Consider the following 19,034-nt stretch of genomic DNA (forward strand, 5'->3'; position numbering starts at 1 on the left):
TGTGTCATAGATATAATACACCCTATTAAAACTCGACATAAAGAATTTTGTAACGTAAGCTTTAATACACATTATTTGTAATACTATTTATGTGAAGCTTAGGACCGCAATCGTAAGCGCGCCCCCAACTTCCGGTGTAAGGGAAGTAACTGCAAAAATGTAGGCCATTAATGCATGCATCAATTCATTTTTAATGTGCACAATAATTGAATTATTGCTCTCTTCAATTAAATCAATACCTGCAGATTTTTGTAATCGAGTTACAGTAGAAGAATTGAATAACACTTTCACTCATAAAAGACTGAATCTTCATCAGAATTTGAAAGAAGCAATCATTGCAATAACAACATGCAATATTTCTAATATATGTGAGATCCTATATATATGTGTAGAGGTTTTGAATTTGATACTGATGAGTACAAGAAGCACCAGTCTACAATTTGTCAAATTGATTTGCACTTGGTATCACTGTGTAGTGCTCCAGTTGGTAAAATCTAAATAGGATTATATAACAGAACACTATTTCAAACGACTAATTCTCAGAACCACAAGGAATTAAAATGCTAGCACTCTTGTGTAGTTATTCATATCATGATCCTGTAACCAGGGAGGAGCTACAATAGGGGGTTAAAGTATTAATGCATATCTATATACAAGTGTAATGGGAAGGGAGAAAATGCAACGGACCAGACTGGGATTCGAACCCGGGCCCCCTGAATCTCTAGTCAGGTGCTCTACCAACTGAGCTAACTGGCCACCGGCGATCGAACACGGCTGACCACTATATTCCTCCCTCCTTAAATGTCTTCACACCTGAAGACATCAACCCAGGATCTTTATCCCCTGGCAGGCATTTTTACCTGTCAGTTCCAGGGGCTGGTCTACAGCACCAAATGTAACGGGAAGGGAGAAAATGCAATAGTCCAGACCGGGATTCGAACTCGGGCCCCCTGAATCTCTAGTCAGGTGCTCTACCAACAGAGCTAACTGGCCATCGGCGATCGAACCCGGCTGACCGCTACACAAGCAAAGTGACTCAGGTGAGCATCATAGCTCATGGGCCTCTTGTTTGAGAAGAAGGGATGTTGGGACACTTTTCTTCAGATGAATTTTAAAGGATAAAATAACACTGGTATTTAGAAAAAATTCAGAATTCAATTAAGATGTATAAAATTATTTAACTACATGTCAACTTATCAGTCAATGTGCCCACTATGTATCTTGTTACATATACAAGTGTTTGTGTGTTTAATTAGTGAAGATCTGTTTTTGATGACAATTTGATCTGTGTTGAGTTATTCATCACTAAACCAGTCCTTCAGTTCCAGTAATGCATCATCCAGCCAGTCATCTGAGCTCCTCATTTTGGTATCCTGTAAATTAGATAAACATTCAACAGATCATTTTGAGATGGTACAATAATGTATATTACAGTACACAATTGAAGAAAAATTATGAAAGTGCTCCCTGGTATATACTGTGTATGTAGGATCAGCATGAATACTCTCATACATGCATTAAATATATAATTATGTCCTGAGAATTAAATAAATTTCACATCACTATAAAAAGTGTGTGATGAGTTTGGAGATGTTGAATGAATAAATATTATTACTACAGTAACTTGATCCGATGAGTTGGATCACGTCGAGTTGATGGGTGCAGTGTTGAACTATTCAGATTAAACGAGACACAAAGCACCAAGTTTGATCTGATGATCTACACCTGTCAACGAGACTGAACCATCTCTACAGATCAAGTTATTGTAGTTAAAAATGTCAATTGTTAATGCATGATGACAGATGCTGACCAATTGCAATAGGCCACCTGAGTTTACTAAGGTGACCTAAAAAGTAGACCAAAATCCAATGTCAAGGTCTCTAGACCAAATACCATGGCATTACATGATATAGGGCTCACAGCAGGTGTGACCGGTCGACAGGGGATGCTTACTCCTCCTAGGCACCTGATCCCACCTCTGGTATATCCAGGGGTCCGTGTTTGCCCAACTCTCTATTTTGAATTGTTTATAGGAGTTATGAGATTGATCACTGTTCGTTATGAAAGGTCTTGCCATAAGAAATTTAAATACAAATTATGAAAGACCTACCTTTGTAGTTCAGGAGATATTTAATAGGTTACGTTTTCTTAAAGATAAGTCAAGGTCACAAGATTAGAACTTATAGATAATATAAAAATGGTTTGCTCACAAGGAATGTATATATGACATATCAGAGCCTTATCACTCACTATTCAAGAATAATGAGTAAAGTTTGGAAATTTGGGTCAAACTCCATGGTCAAGATCACAAGGTAAAAGATCATGTATGAAATGTAAGGCCTTAATACAAGGAATCAGTATGCAAAATTTAGGAAGCCCTGGCTTAAATACTTCCATACTTATTGAATAGTTAAGTTTCCTTTAAAGTAAGTCAAACTCCAAGGTCAAGGTCACAAGTTAAAAAACCTTTGGTTTAGAAGAAAAAGTTTTGTCAAAAGGAATGTGCATATGAAATATGAAAGCCCTATCACACACCATTCAAAAGTTACAAGCAAGGTTAAAGTTTCAGACAGACAAGAAACAAAACAATATTAATATGCACCCCCCCCCCCCCTATAGTCAATGAGGCTAAAAAAAAAAACCAATCCACACAACTTAGGAATATTTGCATTTGGATATTATTTTGTGTGTCCCTACTACTTTTGAAAAGAATTTGTTTACATTAATTTCCTGCATATTCCCTTAAAAACTTAGATCTCCTATTGTGGCCTCATCCTACCCCCAGAACCCCTGAATTGAACAAACCTAAATTTAAACTACCTGAAGATACTTGCATATCACTGAATAATCAAGAACTTGCTGTTATTGAGATGAATATTTTTAAAGATATTTTTCTATAGTTCCAATGTAAAACTTTAGTTCCTGGCCCCACCCTACTTCAGGGGGCAATAATGTGAATAAACTTGAAATGAATATACACTATACCTAGGTATGTTTGCATACTATTATGATTAATCATGGCCCTGTTGTTCTTGAAAAGTAGATTCTAAAATACTTCTCCTACATATCAGCATGTAAAACTTTGATCCCCTTAAATCTAATCTATGTCAGGAAATTTTCATTTGAATTTCAACTTTCCTGACCCAGTGGTTCTTGAGAAGACTTTTAAAGATTTTTCCTATATACAATGTATCTGCATGTAGAACTTTGATCCCCTAATGTCGCTTCACCCTATCGGATTTGAACAAACTTGAATCTACTCTCTGTTAGGTCTAAAGCTTTCATGTAAATTTCAACTTTTCTGGCCTTGTGATTTTAATTATGTCCAGAGAAATTTTGATTAGGCAAAAGGTTCAAGTGAGCTAAAAATTGCATGGAGTGGAATCCACTGCCCTGGGAAAATTTTCTAGATCGGTACATTTATATGTAGCTGCACCTGCTTAAACTGCAGCACTGTCAACATATTAGACTATGATGTCGTATCCAGTGAGTAAAAGGGACAACAGCCACTATGAGGAGGCCGGCCGGGGTCTCTGATATATTTCAAACACATGATCAGTGTCCTGCCTATATTCTTAACCCTCCCTCCCCGTTCACCCATTGTTACAACCTTACGAAGATCATACAAATCAGGCTGCAATCTGAAACACATTGGATCAGGACCAACTTAGTATCAGAACCAAGCAATTTGGCAAATTAATTTAAGGTCTTCATTACGACCTTACTATGATGCTTCAAAAATGTCAAATGCACTCCTGACATGAATTTACTATGACACTATGACCAGCGGTCAATTTTACTGCATTTATACTGCATTGTCACAATGACATACAAGATCATATTATATAAATATTGCATGTATTTGAGGGTAACATTGAAAATTTTCACCCCAAGAAAACCATTGTCAACCGAGGCGTAGCCGAGGTTGACAATGGTTTCTCGAGGGGTGAAATTTTCGATGTTACCCTCAAATACATGCAATATTTGTTTTATTATACTGAATGTTATGTAAACTGGGAAGCAGAAAAACTTGCGTCTGTTGACATTTGATCAATCACTGTTGTACGATATTTCGTATTTCGATGCGGGTACTCGCGTTTATTACAAACACTCAAACGACGTCGTCTAGCAATCTACGGCGAACCGTACGCGCATAAATTTGACGCACGTGATAATTTTTTATAATATCACCCGTTGTCAAGTACTGTTACCCGTTGCTAGATACTATCACCCTGAGTCACGTGTTTTCTGTTCTCAGAGGGTAACAATATGTTTTTTCAAATGCTTCTCGACCAATCAGGTTCGAGTATTTTACATGAAAGTATAATAATACAATGTTACACAGACCTAGAAGATTGTACGACTACGTTGGTACTCTGTTGCTGATCATATCACACTTGTAGTACGCTTCTTGTAAGTCATGAACATAGAGGGATCATAATGGGAGCGAGGTAAAAGCACAACTAAAATGACCCTAGCAAGTTCCTGACTGTGTTGTGCTTTTACTTTAGATCTCACCATGATGCTCCAATGCTTGTACAATTATGACGCTTCTACCACACTCTTGATATGACTTCACCCCACTTCATGTTTGTCAAAATCCTGCTACGCTTGTTTTGAATTTAATTCAAAATCAGTGTGGCGAGAGCTTCCTGATCACCAAGATCCTACTCTATTCATACTGCACATAGGGGGACTTCATGTTTCTCTCACATTTGCCACATTTTGATTATAGTAAAAGCAGTATCTATGTGTGAACAGGAGGTTAATACAAAAACTTGACGTATAGTTTCAGTGTTGGGAGAAGTTTGTATTTTTTAAAGAACATTTGAAATACAACCCAAGTTTATACTTGCCTTTGAAACTTTCAAGGTCACAGAAGGTGAAGGCAATTTCTCTACAGGACCGAATTTACAAAACCCTGGATCCTGTTGGCTGTCTGTAATTGAAGGAGACCATTCATCTGTAGCAGCATTTGTTTTGTATTCAGCTTGCTGTTGTTCATCAGACAGATTCATGCTCTTGATATCTTTACTTAGTTCTAACTTGCTTTGCTCTTCAATTTGAGAATATTTTCCCATTTCATTTCCCTCCTCAACACAATTCCAAATGTCTTTGGCACTTCCTATCACTTTATGAAAATCATTACTGGATTCATTTTCTTTCATGCTCTGAGCAATGTGCAAATTCATATCTAAATCTTCCTTTAATGTATGAACATTGTTAGTCCAAGGGTAGTTTTCCAAGTCTGCCTGGGCTTTATCATATGCATAGCTGACTTTTCCATCCAAAGTATTTTCCAAGGATTCTAACACATGTGTGTTCTTGGAATAAGCTGTTTTGGGATGCTGGATATTCCCATCATTTTCTGCTTGGTCTGGGAGCCAGTTCAATCCATTTAAATCATCCTCATGAACTAGCAGGCCTTCATCTCTTTCATTGTTAGTTTTAGAGCTCCTATATTCTAATAGGCTTGTATCGTCCAATATGAGATTTGTTTCAGCAATAGATTCCTATAGTTAAAAGGTTCATATTCAGTTAAGTATGTAGCAATTGATATGAAAAATCTCAGAGAATAAAAGAAAACTGAATTTTTAATGATATATAAAGAGGAGGAAAAAAAGAACTACCTCTGATTCCATATCTGTTGGTCTAAAAATTCCAAAAGATTTAGTGATATTCCAAAGTCTTTTACTCAGTGCCTGCTTTACAAAACCATCATCTTGAATCTGATGAGAGAGAACAGATACTTATATACAGCGATAATTGATGAAAAGTATTGATATTGCTTTTATATCAACTAAAATGCTAATGTGATCTTTTGACCTAGTATGCCTAAATCTATAGGTATGACTGATCTTTATACTACATGTGTGTATATGAAGTTTGCATGTTAACTATACTCGAGTTAAATCTTATGTCACACAATCCATAAGTCATTTCTCATTGTGACCTTGCATGGCCATATGTGTCATATATCTACTTCCATCCTGACTATGATGTCTGTCTATTAATAATTCAAAATACTACTTATCATAATCCCAAAGTCATCATCTCCTTGAGACCTTGATCTTTGACCTTCTGACCTCAAAATCTATAGGCATCCTATAACCTATATTTAAACCATATAACTTTGACCTCTGCATCAAACAGCATTTTACAAATGATGGATGTTACTTAGCAATAACATACAAAAGTTTACGCCTCATCAAATATGAGAAATAAAGTTGGGGTCCTAACAAAATTTCAGTATTTCACTATTTTGGAATCATTTGTAGGGGACAATTTTCACAGTTTTGTCGGGATGTAATGTCATAGATAGGGTTCCTGTACATTGAAACAGTACATGATTTGCATATTTCATCATTGTGGTTTAAAATTTGTGAAAATGAAGCCCCTACAAAATCTAATTATTCCACAGTATTTTGTAACCTTAAAATCAGATATATGTCCTAGATTTGAAAATGTAGTATATAACATTGCATTAAATTTTAGCTTGAAGTCCAGGCATACAATTTCAAAATGCTACAACCCTGTAACCCTAACCTTGGTAACAAAATGCTCTTCACTTTGTGCTCAGTTCATTTCAAGAATGAAAAACAGCCCTGACAATATTTCAATATTCACCTTGACCTTGAATCAAAATTTGGAATCCTGTGTTTGTTTTACCCAGTTATTCCAAGCGAGCGGGATAAAGTTGTAACCCAAAGACAATTTCTTACAGATGGACAAGCCTTGCTGAAAGAAACTTTATCATCATGGCCTATACTTGGGTGAAACTTAATCATCGTGGCCCCATGTAAAAAAAAAAAAAAAAAAAGTAATCGTTGTGTTCCTCAGTCCATCACAATGGATCACAGAAAAAAATCTGTACATAAGTCAGGGAGGCAATGATCTATTCAAAGCATAATGAAATTCTGAATACAAGATCGTGTCAAGTGATCAGTTCAGAATTTTTCAAGTGACAGACTTTGCATTTAATATTTTGATGCAGAACCAGGTCAGAGAACGACACTCATGCTGTTTTAGACAGAAGGGTCAATGTTATTCTGTCTTTTGATGCAATATATTGGGTTACTGTAAATTTTAACCAGCTGACACTACATTCAATTTTTCAGTGGTCACTAGGAAATATAATACATACCCATATACAATTTTAGATCTGCATTCAGAGGGTTAAAAGTCACAAAGAAAATGTGACTTAGGGTGCTAACTCGGGTGTTCAATAAGAGGACTTTGGGATTGTATCAGTTTGTATGACATGCTAATTTGAATGTACAGTCAGCAGTCACTTTGGGATTGTATGAAGTAAATTCCTAAATATACGTAAGGAATTTATTATCACGTAATTTTGCGAGAAACATCACTCGCGAAAAAAACTTCTCGCTTTTTATTTTTATATTGCTAAAATACATGCAAAAACACTTGATCAACAGAGCACTCCCGAATTTATTTTCTCGCAATTTGACGTTTATGAGTCATTTCGTGATAATAAGTACTCGTGTAAAATAAGGAGTCTACAGTACTTCCTCTAGCGTTAAATCAGCAGCAGACTTTGGGATTGTGTGAAGTAGGCTCGCTCTAGCGTTAAATCAGCAGCACTTTAACTTTGGGATTGTGTGAAGTAGGCTCGCTCTAGCGTTAAATCAGCAGCAAACTTTGGGATTGTGTGAAGTAGGCTCGCTCTAGCGTTAAATCAGCAGCAAATTTTGGGATTGTATGAAGTAGGCTCGCTCTAGCGTTAAATCAGCAGCAGACTTTGGGATTGTATGAAGTAGGCTTGCTCTAGCGTTAAATCGGCAGCAGACTTTGGGACTATGTGAAGTAGGCTCGCTCTAGCGTTAAATCAGCAGCAGACTTTGGGATTGTATGAAGTAGGCTCGCTCTAGCGTTAAATCGGCAGCAGACTTTGGGATTATGTGAAGTAGGCTTGCTCTAGCGTTAAATCAGCAGCAGACTTTGGGATTGTATGACATGGTGCCAGGTAAGTAAAGGTAAGATAATGGACGTCAAGTAGGATGTCAAAAGGTTAAAGTCAAAGTAACACATTATTAACCTGTAGTTTAGAGCAGAGCTCTGTATAACTTTGTCAGTTTTCTGTTTCATAGAGATAAATAGATTACCTCTAATAGTTGGTTACACTTCCTGCGAAACTGTTCACAGGATGATCTCAACACTACATTCGATATGGATTTTGAAATGTTTGCAATTGCTTGGCTGTACTGCAGGGATGTCTGAATTTCAAATTTTAAAGGTTATCTATAAAGTCAATCATAGTAGGATGACGCAGATATCTTTAGAGTATTTCATCAAAATATCCGGCTTCTATAAGAAAAAAAGTAGAGAATTATTTCAGCAAGTCATTCCACCTAATTTGTGGTGAACAGTTTTGTGCATGGATAAACTTAATCCTCCCTCTTAAATTGTCATTTGGATAAGCAAGTATCCGTACGGCATGCATAAAACTTGGATAATGAATAATTATCCATATTAAATGTATAATGCTTAAGTTCTTTTGGAAAAAAAAAATACGATCATATCAAGGTCTTATAACTCTAAAATATTTTTATTGGTAAAGTCATAGAGCAAGTCACTTTAATCAAGTTTTGAGATTCATGAAAAGTGCACAGAAAGTTTGAAAGTGTACACTTATATTAATTCAATTCTTTCAAAACAAAATTCCAAAAGGAAGTTTTGTTCTTGTTATTGTATTATTCTTGAGAGAAATTAACAAATGATAACATTATAATTTGAGATGCAGAATTTAGAGATTGGTCAAAATGAGGAAAAAAAACAAACCATATTTGAATCTAGGCCAAACATCTATTGATACACACATACCATTTCTTCTTCTGCAGTTCTAGTGGGGTTTACAGTTTTATCAACAATGAATTCCAAATTTGCAGCTATGTTTTCTTTAAAATTATCCATCCATTTCCCTCTGTTCCTTCTCAACCAATGCACAGTATCTTTTCAAAATAAGAATCTGGTGTAAGTTTTTTGTTTTAAATTCAAATTATTTAAATAATGAAGTTTACTATAAAAATTTGTGACACAGCATTCTATGAAAATGTTTGCTATATTGCATAATACAAAATACATGTACCAGTATTTCATACCAGTTTTCCTTTTACAATCACCGAGATCTTTGATATCCAGAAAAGCATATAGTGATATAACAAAACAAGAGTTTCCTCTGATGGATCTTACATATAAGAATTCATGGCACGGTTTGTGTCCTGCAATGAAATCAGGCACTTATACAAAGTCACTGTCAATTTCAACCAATTTGGCAAGTTTATATATTTTCAATCTATCTACATATATATTTATAAAAACATCACTCAAATAGTATATTTTCAATTCTTCTTTCTTAGTAATCAAACAATGATAAAGAATCCTGGTCATATTATTGGGATTAAACTGTTTACATCTGGATTTGTTAATTAAACCACTATAGAAAATAAACCAGAACAATAGACTCACCTTTGAATTGTACTGAATTTTCTGCTACAGGTTCCATTCCATATTTTGTCCAGTTCACAAAATCAAACATTTTGATATCTGTAACTGTGTCTTCAACATCATAAAGTGGTATATTTCCAGGACCATACCAAGAGAGCTTCCATCATAAAGAAAGAATATCTATATGGCATTATCATATTGGGTTTACCCAGCATATTGAAATCACAGTGATTTATTAGGCTTGCAGCATGTTAACTACAAGTTTCATATGCATTCCATGATATTTGAAATTCACTTATTGAAATCTACCCCCTGCACAAACACAATTTTCTAAAGGATATGTATGTACATGTATATGTATTTTAAAATTTTTACCATCACAAGTGAGGGTGTGTTTGATGCATTGCAACAAACTGTTTTAAATCCAGCAGTATATAGTTGGAAAGTCCTATCTGATACATCAGGGATGATGGGAAGCTCTTTCATGCTACCACTCACAATCTTGATGGCTAAGGATGATGGGGTGTATTGTGTATCCCTGAAAGTGATAATCAGTTTATACTCACTTTTCATTAATAAAGATTTTTGATTTGCAAACCTGATGTTAACTTGTTTCTCAGCAAATATTAATAACCATATAAAAGTAAGTGATGAAATACCTGTATAAAGGTATTTTTCATTGAACAAAAAGTAAACTTTTCAAAAGACCTCACTTTAGAATGTACTCTGTGTTTGTCGATATTGTAAATCCAGTCTCTGGAAGTTCTTCGATCATACCTGATCTAGATTTCCAAAAAGGAAAAATCAATTATCAAAAGTTGAAATAAATTTCAATAAAAACACACCTAGTTGATGTTTTGTTGATAATTAAAGAATTAAAGGGCTACTATCTGAATCCTGTGTTGCTGATGTATTTTACAAATTCACGAAAACACACACAAAACCTCATTTAATTGTAAACACCAATTTAAGGGCAAAATCTATCATATTTCATATCCTGGGCAGATCTAGCTACTTAGAACCCCTCATGTGCCTCCCATACCCCTCCCCAATCTAAAAAGCAACATTTGTTATTATAACCACAATCAGGAAGTTCCAGTTTTGACTGGTCTTGTGGGGCATTTCCCAAACCCTCTGCCTTTCCGACATGTCCATTAACTTCATCAAATCCTGGATTCAATTCCTTGTGTGTTTCTTTGCAAGATTTAGATTTTTTTTCTCTCTCTTTTGTTTGGTACTTATTTATTACATACAAAGTATTAATTTAGTTCATTCTTTTTCTATCCAAGCAGCATCAAATTTGAAACCTGACAAACCTGGTGTCAAAGTTGCAGTCATTTTCTTGTACTGTGAGAGATAACCCAAGGGATGCCTGGTAGGAAATTATTCAATTCATGAAATGTTACCAAAGAAACTGAATTTCAAATGTTTCAGATGGATATGAATAAAATGTAAAAAGTTTTCAAAAAATTTACCCTAGAACACAAACTGATCTGTTTCATGTGGTAGAACAGTCTCTTCCCTTGTAACATCATTGCATTCTTATTTTGAAACATCTAAAAGAAATTTGACTTTTATGTACAATGTTGTTTTTTCCTCCTGCTTTGATAAATAAAATAAAATTTTAAAAAGATTTACAAACAAAATGTAATGGATTATGATAATTAAATGTTTCTAGAAATTATATTAGACAGTGATCATTTCATTAGCCTCATTAATAGATTTTTTAAAAGTTGACAAAATATCCAAATCATATCATGACACCTGCATTGGAATAAAATATAAATTCATATACCCTTATATGCAGCACTGTGTCTGCCTTTGTTGTATCCAGTTTTGTCCTCTGCTTGGTACATTTCAGATTACAGCAGCCATTTTCAGACATCAAGCAGTAACTTTTTCTGACCAGTTTATCACCCTCACTGTAACTCACACTTAAATGACTCTCATCTTCCATTAACTGCATTTTTGAGACCAGACTAGAAAATTTTTGTAGATATTTTCCTGGTATCAAATACAAAACAAAATGTTTGAAATATTTTATACATAAAATTTTGTATTTTTTTAAAAAAAATATGATATTACCTATATTAGTAATAGTAATATTTAGATAATGTACTATAATACTATACCGTAAGTTGAGTAGAGAGTCTCTATGCAGAAATGTTTGCTGCAGATAACTTAAAGAACACAAAGATTTATGCATTAGAGATTGTATAGTCTTTAAAACACAAAAATATATATTTAATTAAAAATTTTAGTGATTACGTTAAAACAGTTATTTGCTGTAGTAAATTACCAATTACTTTTGACAAGAAAAATCAAGTTTTCATCTAGACGTCCATTTGATGACCTAATCTGTACTTTGATGGATATGTCTTTTGTTTCTTGATGGATGACGAGCAACAACTCTATAATCTAAAAAGGAGAAGAGTCAATTATAAAAATATCTAGTACAACATATGTAGTAATAGAATTTTAATACTTAAAGGCCTAACTCAAAGATGCTACCAGAACAGCTGGCTATTATGATTTTTAAAAGATTTTTTGCAATCTTTATTCCCAATGAAAATATTGACCCAATATTGTAGCCCAAGCCCAGTCCCATAGGGTCAAAACATAACCATGATACAAGGTCACAAGGTAAAATATCAGGGTCTTGCCATATGGAATCTGTATACAAAATATGAAAGCCCTACCTCAAACAGTTCAGAAGATACTGCTTAGGTTACCTTTTCTTAAAAGTAGGTCAAAATCCAAATTCAAGGTCACAAGGTCAAAAACTTTCATACCTAAAGAAAGGTCTTGTAATACGGAATGCATACATGAAATATATTATTGAAAAGATTTTTAAAGATTTTTCGTTTACATACAAATGTATGTATATCCCCAAGTAAAACTTTGATCCCAAAAATAAGTGCAACAGTAGAGGCTGGGATAAAAATTGTAGTCACATTGTTTATCATCACTCCCCATTCAAAAATTATGAGCAAGGTTAAAGTTTTGAAATTTGGGTCAAACTCCAAGGTCAAAGGTCAAACATCATGGCATCAATTAAAATTTCTTGCCATAAGGAATCTATCTACAAAATATGAAAGCCCTATCTTAAATAGTTCAGGAGTTATTCCCTAGGTTAAGTTTTCTTAAAAAGTAGGTCAAACTCAGAGGTCAGGGTCACAAATGTAAAACACAACTTCAGTACCAAAAGAAAGGTCTTGTCACAAGAAATACACATATGAAATATGAAAGCTCTATTGCTCATAATTCAAAAGTAATGAGCAAGGTTCAAGTTTCAGACAGGCAGGACAAAGACAAAATGCACTTCCACCCCTCACCCCCTCCTTTAGTCACGGGGGCATCAGGAAAAACTTCAATTCACACAACTTAGGATCATTTGCATTTGGATATCATTTACATGTAGTGTGGTCCTGATAATCTTGAAAAAAATTTGCTTTATAAATTTAATCTCCTGTATATTCCCATATCAAACGTAGATTTCTTATTGTGGCCCACCCCACCTCTGGGGCCCCTGAATTGAACAACCTTGAATTTGCACTACTTGAGGATGCTTGCCTTTTAATATGACTATACGGTCCTGCTGTTTTTGAGAAAAATATTTTTATAAATGTTTCCCTATACAATGTATATTCCCATATAAAACTTTTGACCCTATTGTGGCCCCATCCTAACCCTGGGACCCATGATTTGAACAACTTCAATCTGCACTACCTGGGGATGCGTGCATATTAATGAGTATTCATGGCCCAGCAGTTACTGAGAAGATTTTTCATATACATATGTGTATAGATCCCAAGTAAAACTTTGATCCCAAAAATAAGTGTGCAACAGTAGAGGCTGGGACGAAAATTGTAGTCACATTGTTTAATCATCTTGGATCAAGTGTTATAGATTTAAGAAAGTTATTAAATGATTAAGTTTTAATAAAACAGAACTACATGTATTTTGATGCAATCTCATTTCTAAGGTCTTAGATTTTAATTAATATATTGTAATATAGAAAACAAGAGAAATTTATGGCTAAATCGGGAATCAAACCTGGGACCCCTGCATTACTAGTCAGATGCACTAACCACTGAGCTATCCCGGCCAATTTCCACAGTTCATCTACTACATTTTGGTCAGATCATGCACCTACTGAATTTCAAATACATGTAGTAGTGGCCCACACATTCCTTTGATCGGTCCATGCAGTTACTCACAACGTATATCAATGAAAATAAAGATAGACATGCTGAAATGAGAGCTGATTTAGAACACCAAATACCTGTATAAAACTATTGAAATCCTTGAAAATCCAAATGGGTGTATCAATAGATGATTTGAAGAATTTACAGAAATACTCAATAATGTATTCAACACATATACTGGTGTAGGAGGGTTGTTAATATTAAAAGATACATGGCCATGTATTTCAGCAAATGGTAACAAGAGTACCACAAACGGTACAATATACGCCCATCGGACAGTGAAAAAATGTCGGTGCAATATCTATCTATGATAATAAAAAGTCCAGGAAACCATTTGATATACTTTTAGCCCTAAAGTAGGTCATGGTGCACCAATTAAGTTGAAATGTTTGAAATGTGAACTGATTATGTATTTCTCTGAGAGGGAGGTTGTGACTAAATTTCAGACCAATACCTGTGACCATACCAAAAATAAAATCTGGAAAACTGTTTGACCTACTTCTACCCCTAAAGTACTGTAGTTCATAGTGTGCTTATCCAGTTGAAATGCTAACTGCACTTGTCTTCCTTTGAGAGAAGCCTTTGACTAGATATCAGGGCAATAACTGTATCTGTAATGAAAAAAAGCCTGGATAAACTGTTTGACCTATTTTTAGCTCAAAAGTACATCAAGATCGGACCAATCCAGCTGAAATGCAAACTGAACATGCATTCCTCCACTAATATCTCTAATCATAATGGAAAATAGTCCGAAAAACTGTTTGACCTACTTTTAGTCTTGATGTAGGTCACGGACACATGGACCAACCCAGCTGAAATGCAAACTGAACTTGTATCCCTTTAAAAGGAAGCTTATGTGTAAATTTCAGGACAATATCTGTATTTGTAACGAAAAAAAGTCCAGAAGACTGTTTGACCTACTTATAGCCCTAAAGTAGGTCAAGGATGGACCAATCCAGCTGAAATGCTAACTTACTCTTACAATTCTTGAAGGAGAAATTGTGACCAAATTTCAAAGTTTTACATGCATCTGTTAGGGAAAAAAGTCCAGAAAACATTACCCCGGATGGACGGACAGCCCAGACAGACGCCATAACATAATATGTCCCATCTACTGACGGCGTATAAAAATAAGATTTGGTTTGATGAAAACTCTGGTGCAACTCTTGACTTTTTCATTATTTTAAAGATGTTTGTAATAATAATGTTACAATGAATATGATTTAAATTATTCAGAGACAATTTAGGTATGAATTACATTGAATGTATAAGGTGAGACATTTTTTTTCTTCTTCTGAATTTGATAGAATATCTCTGAGGACAAGGTTTCACATGTCTTAGAAAGTTTGAAATGTAGAAAAATCTTAGGTTTAGATAATCTATTGAATGAATATCTTATGAAAATTTAAAAGACATTTTGCAGCCAATTCTCCACTAAATTGTTCCATTATATTTTAGAATCAGGTACATTTCCTAAAGCTTGATCCTCTGGAATCATTATATACCACTTCGCAAAAAGGGCAATGTGAACAACACAAATAACTACTGGGGGATAACTCTAGATTTTCCCTAGGGTTTTAGAAAATAGATTGATGGAGTGGTCCTCAGAAAATGATGTATCTGACACACAATTTGGTTTTAAACCAGGATTTGATACTACCGATGCTATTTTTGCTCTGCATGAACTAATTTCTTATTATTTAAGCAAGGAACAAAAGCTGTATTGTTGTTTTATAAATTACAAAAAGACATTTGATAGTGTTAACAGAAACAAGTTGTTTGACAAATTAACCAATAGTGGTGTCACAAGAAAACTTCTTAGTGTTATTCATCAACTTTATAATTAACCCAAGTCATTTTAAATCTGATTTCCCTGATTTCTTCTTCTCTACAAATGGTGTAATGCAAGGCAATGCATTATCTCCTTTCCTATTTTCTCTCTACATCAATGATTTTGAAGGTGAACCAACCCAACTCAGAGATTTATCATTGTTTCTTTTGATGTATGCTGATGATACAGTTATAAAGTCAGAGTCTTCAGAGTATGCTAGATAAATCGCATGCATGCTTACTATGACAGATGGAATATGTACTGAAGTAATTGTTGGGAAAACACCAATTGTTGTTATTCGAAATGGCACATACGTACAGTACAAACTACCAGACAAAGTTTGAAATCTAATTAACAATTATCATTTAGTCAATCAAAAAATGTTTAATTATTGAAAGACACAATATGAAGAAGAATTATTGCCATTGCCAGCAGTTTTGTAGTTTTTAAACTGTTTACTTGTTGAATTGAAGTAAACTAGATGGTTATTTTCAGAACCGGTTTGTAAACTTGGTTTAAAATTATAAACTAAATCCTAAACTAGTTTATTTGCTTTACATCCTTTTGAATTCCATTTCACTTTTCTTATATTTGGTTCCATTTGAAGCTACAATCTCCTGCATTCATGCATACAAGAATCGACTTGACGGTGATATTTTGACTGACATCTACATCATATCCATGGACAGTTCCTCAGTTGAGGCAACTGTCAAAACATCACAGCCATTCTCTCTAGAATGACCCCCCCCCCCCCCCCCACCCCCACAAGCTTTCACGGATTATCCTTGGTATGTATATATATTTGTATGTATCATTATATACCGAATAAACATTAATTTATTTAAATCTTAATAACAATAGTTCCGAATTCCGAGACTGTTGTAGTGTATCAAACACTCCCAGTGCAGTTCACATAGCACTAACATTCCCAGAACTTACAACAAACCTAAAATGTTGAAATAAGTAGACTAGTGACTGCTTCTTCAACAAACACTTGGTATTTAAAAGTCCACAGTTGCGGGTCTTCAAATGAGATTGTAACAACTGAGGTCCCGTGCCACGGCAGGCGATGGTGCGGTAAAGAATCCCCAATGAACACTACAAGGGTGCCATTTCACCTACAAAGCTAGTGATGTCTCAATGTAATTGTAAATGAAGAGTTCTCAAAGGGCCATAAAACAAGTTAACCCTATACAAACAGGTTTTACACATGTGTGTCCTTTGTATAGGTCTCTAGGCACCTAATCATTAATATTCTTTCATACTATGGCCCCTTGTGGGTCTATAATTAGTCAATAAATCATATCATACATGTATATAGTCCGAAATATCTGATGTTTTCCTGGCTTTTTTTTTTATGAAAACCTGGCGCGGTAAATATCAAAATCATAAAAAAAAGCCAGGAAAACGTCAGATCTATTTCGGACTATGACGATCGTCATTGAATCAGTCATTACCTCAGCCAACCCTTCAGCACAAGTTAACTTGCTCGCAACATCCATTTTTTTCAATGAGAAATCCCAGTCATTCAAGTAGTAATGTCATTTTTTTTTTTCATGCTTGCTAATTTCATGGATGGGGTAACAGGCGATTTGTTGACATTCGTATTTTCCCGCAGGGTCAACATTCTTAAAATTTCGAGCCCGATGGAAAAACATCTAATTTTGTTTTCTTCCGCTAAATATCTTCCTGAAATTTAAATATCAGAATATCATTATATATGTTTTACACAATAATTAAGTTAGGTCTATTGCTGAGCGCCAACCATTCAGATTGCCCCGGCCCGGGTGTGGGTGTAAATCTGATGAAATTTCTTTGATCCCGGTCACCCTTTAATATTTGTGTGTGAAAGAGGGTGATCTGATGAGGGAGAGGGAGATTGGTTTAAGGGGAGAAATTAGTATACACTGTAAAAGTTTGCTTGCATAATGGGGTGCGAGGATAATTATATGCACTTTAATCAACTTAGTTTTAGAAAATACAAATATACAGACTATGGCAGCCAAATTCACAAAAATGAGCTAAACATAGTTTCACAGTTGATAAACTAGGTTTATCGACTGTAAACTATAGTTTACGGACCGTAAACTATAGTTAACGACGTAAATCTATATTTCACATCTGTAAACCATAGTTAACAGATAATCTATGTTTCACAAGCGTAAACTATAATTAACAATGAAAACAATCACTAGCGATTGCAAAACATAGTTTATCTGATAAATACGGTTTCACGATTGTAAACTACGGTTTACAAGTCTAAACTATTATTAACGAATGTAAATGATAGTTTACGGTTTGTAAGATATAGTTTATAGTCATTTAATGCGCCGAATTCACAAAAAAGTGATAAACACAGTTTTGTTTAATATAGTTTATGAGTAAAAATGGCAGTTAACTATAGTTTACAATCAAAAACTATAATTAACGAATGTTAAACATAGTTTATCTGATAAATATAGTATCACAATTTGTGAAACTAGGATTAAAAATTGTGAACTATAGTTAACGAATGTAAATTATAGTTTACAAATGTGAATCTGTATTTATCAGCAAAATCTATTGTTAACGTTTATCTAAAGACAGATAAACTTGGATTAGCATTTGTAAACTATAGTTAACGAATCGTTAACTATAGTTTACGGTCCGTAAACTATAGTTTACAGTCGATAAACCTAGTTTATCAACTGTGAAACTATGTTTAACTTATTTTTGTGAATTTGGCGTGCCATAACAGACAATATCTTAAATAATTTTTCAACAACTTATCTTTTTGCTGTTTGTTATAAGAAATTAATTAAGATATAAAAAAAATCATATGTATTCTTAAGTAAAATCTAGCACTTCCTTCGTTCTAGGGGAGTCGTGGTGAAACTTCGTTATCTAGAGTACCGTAGGCCTACAGTATCTAAATATGTTGTTTCTATAAGTTACACCCGCCCTTTTTGAAACTTATTATGATATAATAGTGGGAAGACATTACCATTTATCAGTAACTCGCGATCAGGGATGTTGTATGTCAAAGACTAAAATTAAGAGAGTGTAGGGTACTCAGAATCCAGGTACAAGTTTAATGTTTTGTGGATTTTACATTAGTCGTGTACACAGTTGCTGTATAATGATATCATCTAAAATCACTGACTATTGTACTCCAAACTAAAAAATAAAGGGAACCACCACATATGTTTTCTGCTACATGCATTTTTGGAAAGGGATTCAATTGTAATTTGTTTCGGGGGGGGTTGGGGGTTGCAGACGAAATCTGAATTTTTATCACAGAAAAAAAAAATGTTAATTGGTTATGGAAAATATTTACCTTTGGGAGAAGATTTTCATTATATCATAAAGATCATATGGAAATCTAAAATGAATAAACTCACCTGTCTTTCGGCTCTTTATTTCGAAAATTTCAATAATGATCACTAGATCTTCTTTATGGACTTTTGGTTTAATGTGAATTACACTAAGTTAAACAAAGCTATGTAAAATTTTATTAGAAAACAAAATCCGCCACGTTTGATTCACGTTTA

General features: G+C 34.3%; 1 protein-coding gene across 2 annotated transcripts; it reads right to left on the bottom strand.

Moving 5' to 3' along the window:
* Positions 1-1,168: 1,168 nt before the first annotated feature.
* Positions 1,169-17,199, bottom strand: LOC125651422 (uncharacterized). Of its 2 annotated transcripts, XM_048879999.2 has the most exons (15): positions 16,962-17,199; positions 11,772-11,883; positions 11,598-11,645; positions 11,261-11,469; positions 10,941-11,021; positions 10,782-10,837; positions 10,179-10,247; positions 9,841-10,003; positions 9,487-9,622; positions 9,120-9,239; positions 8,842-8,969; positions 8,124-8,234; positions 5,631-5,729; positions 4,857-5,513; positions 1,169-1,373 (listed from the first exon to the last, which is right to left on the bottom strand). In XM_048879999.2, the coding sequence occupies exons 1-15, from the start codon at positions 17,004-17,006 to the stop codon at positions 1,296-1,298; spliced, it is 2,112 nt and encodes a 703-aa protein (XP_048735956.2). In that variant the 5' UTR covers positions 17,007-17,199; the 3' UTR covers positions 1,169-1,295. The 2 variants fall into 2 exon arrangements, with proteins under 2 accessions (XP_048735956.2, XP_048735958.1); XM_048880001.1 differs by lacking the exon at positions 16,962-17,199 and having other exon boundaries at positions 11,261-11,444; positions 11,772-11,820.
* Positions 17,200-19,034: the final 1,835 nt, after the last annotated feature.

Source organism: Ostrea edulis, chromosome 5, assembly GCF_947568905.1.
Source record: "Ostrea edulis chromosome 5, xbOstEdul1.1, whole genome shotgun sequence".
Classification (NCBI taxonomy): domain Eukaryota; kingdom Metazoa; phylum Mollusca; class Bivalvia; order Ostreida; family Ostreidae; genus Ostrea; species Ostrea edulis.

Excerpts from the sequence above, each read along its gene's own strand:
- LOC125651422 (XM_048879999.2), bottom strand. The coding sequence starts at position 17,006 with ATGGATGTTGCGAGCAAGTTAACTTGTGCTGAAGGGTTGGCTGAG. Across the intron at positions 9,623-9,840 it reads ACACACCCTCACTTGTGATG|CTCTCTTGGTATGGTCCTGG; the intron begins GTAAAAATTTTA and ends TTATGATGGAAG. Across the intron at positions 8,235-8,841 it reads GAACTGCAGAAGAAGAAATG|ACATCCCTGCAGTACAGCCA; the intron begins GTATGTGTGTAT and ends TTTGAAATTCAG.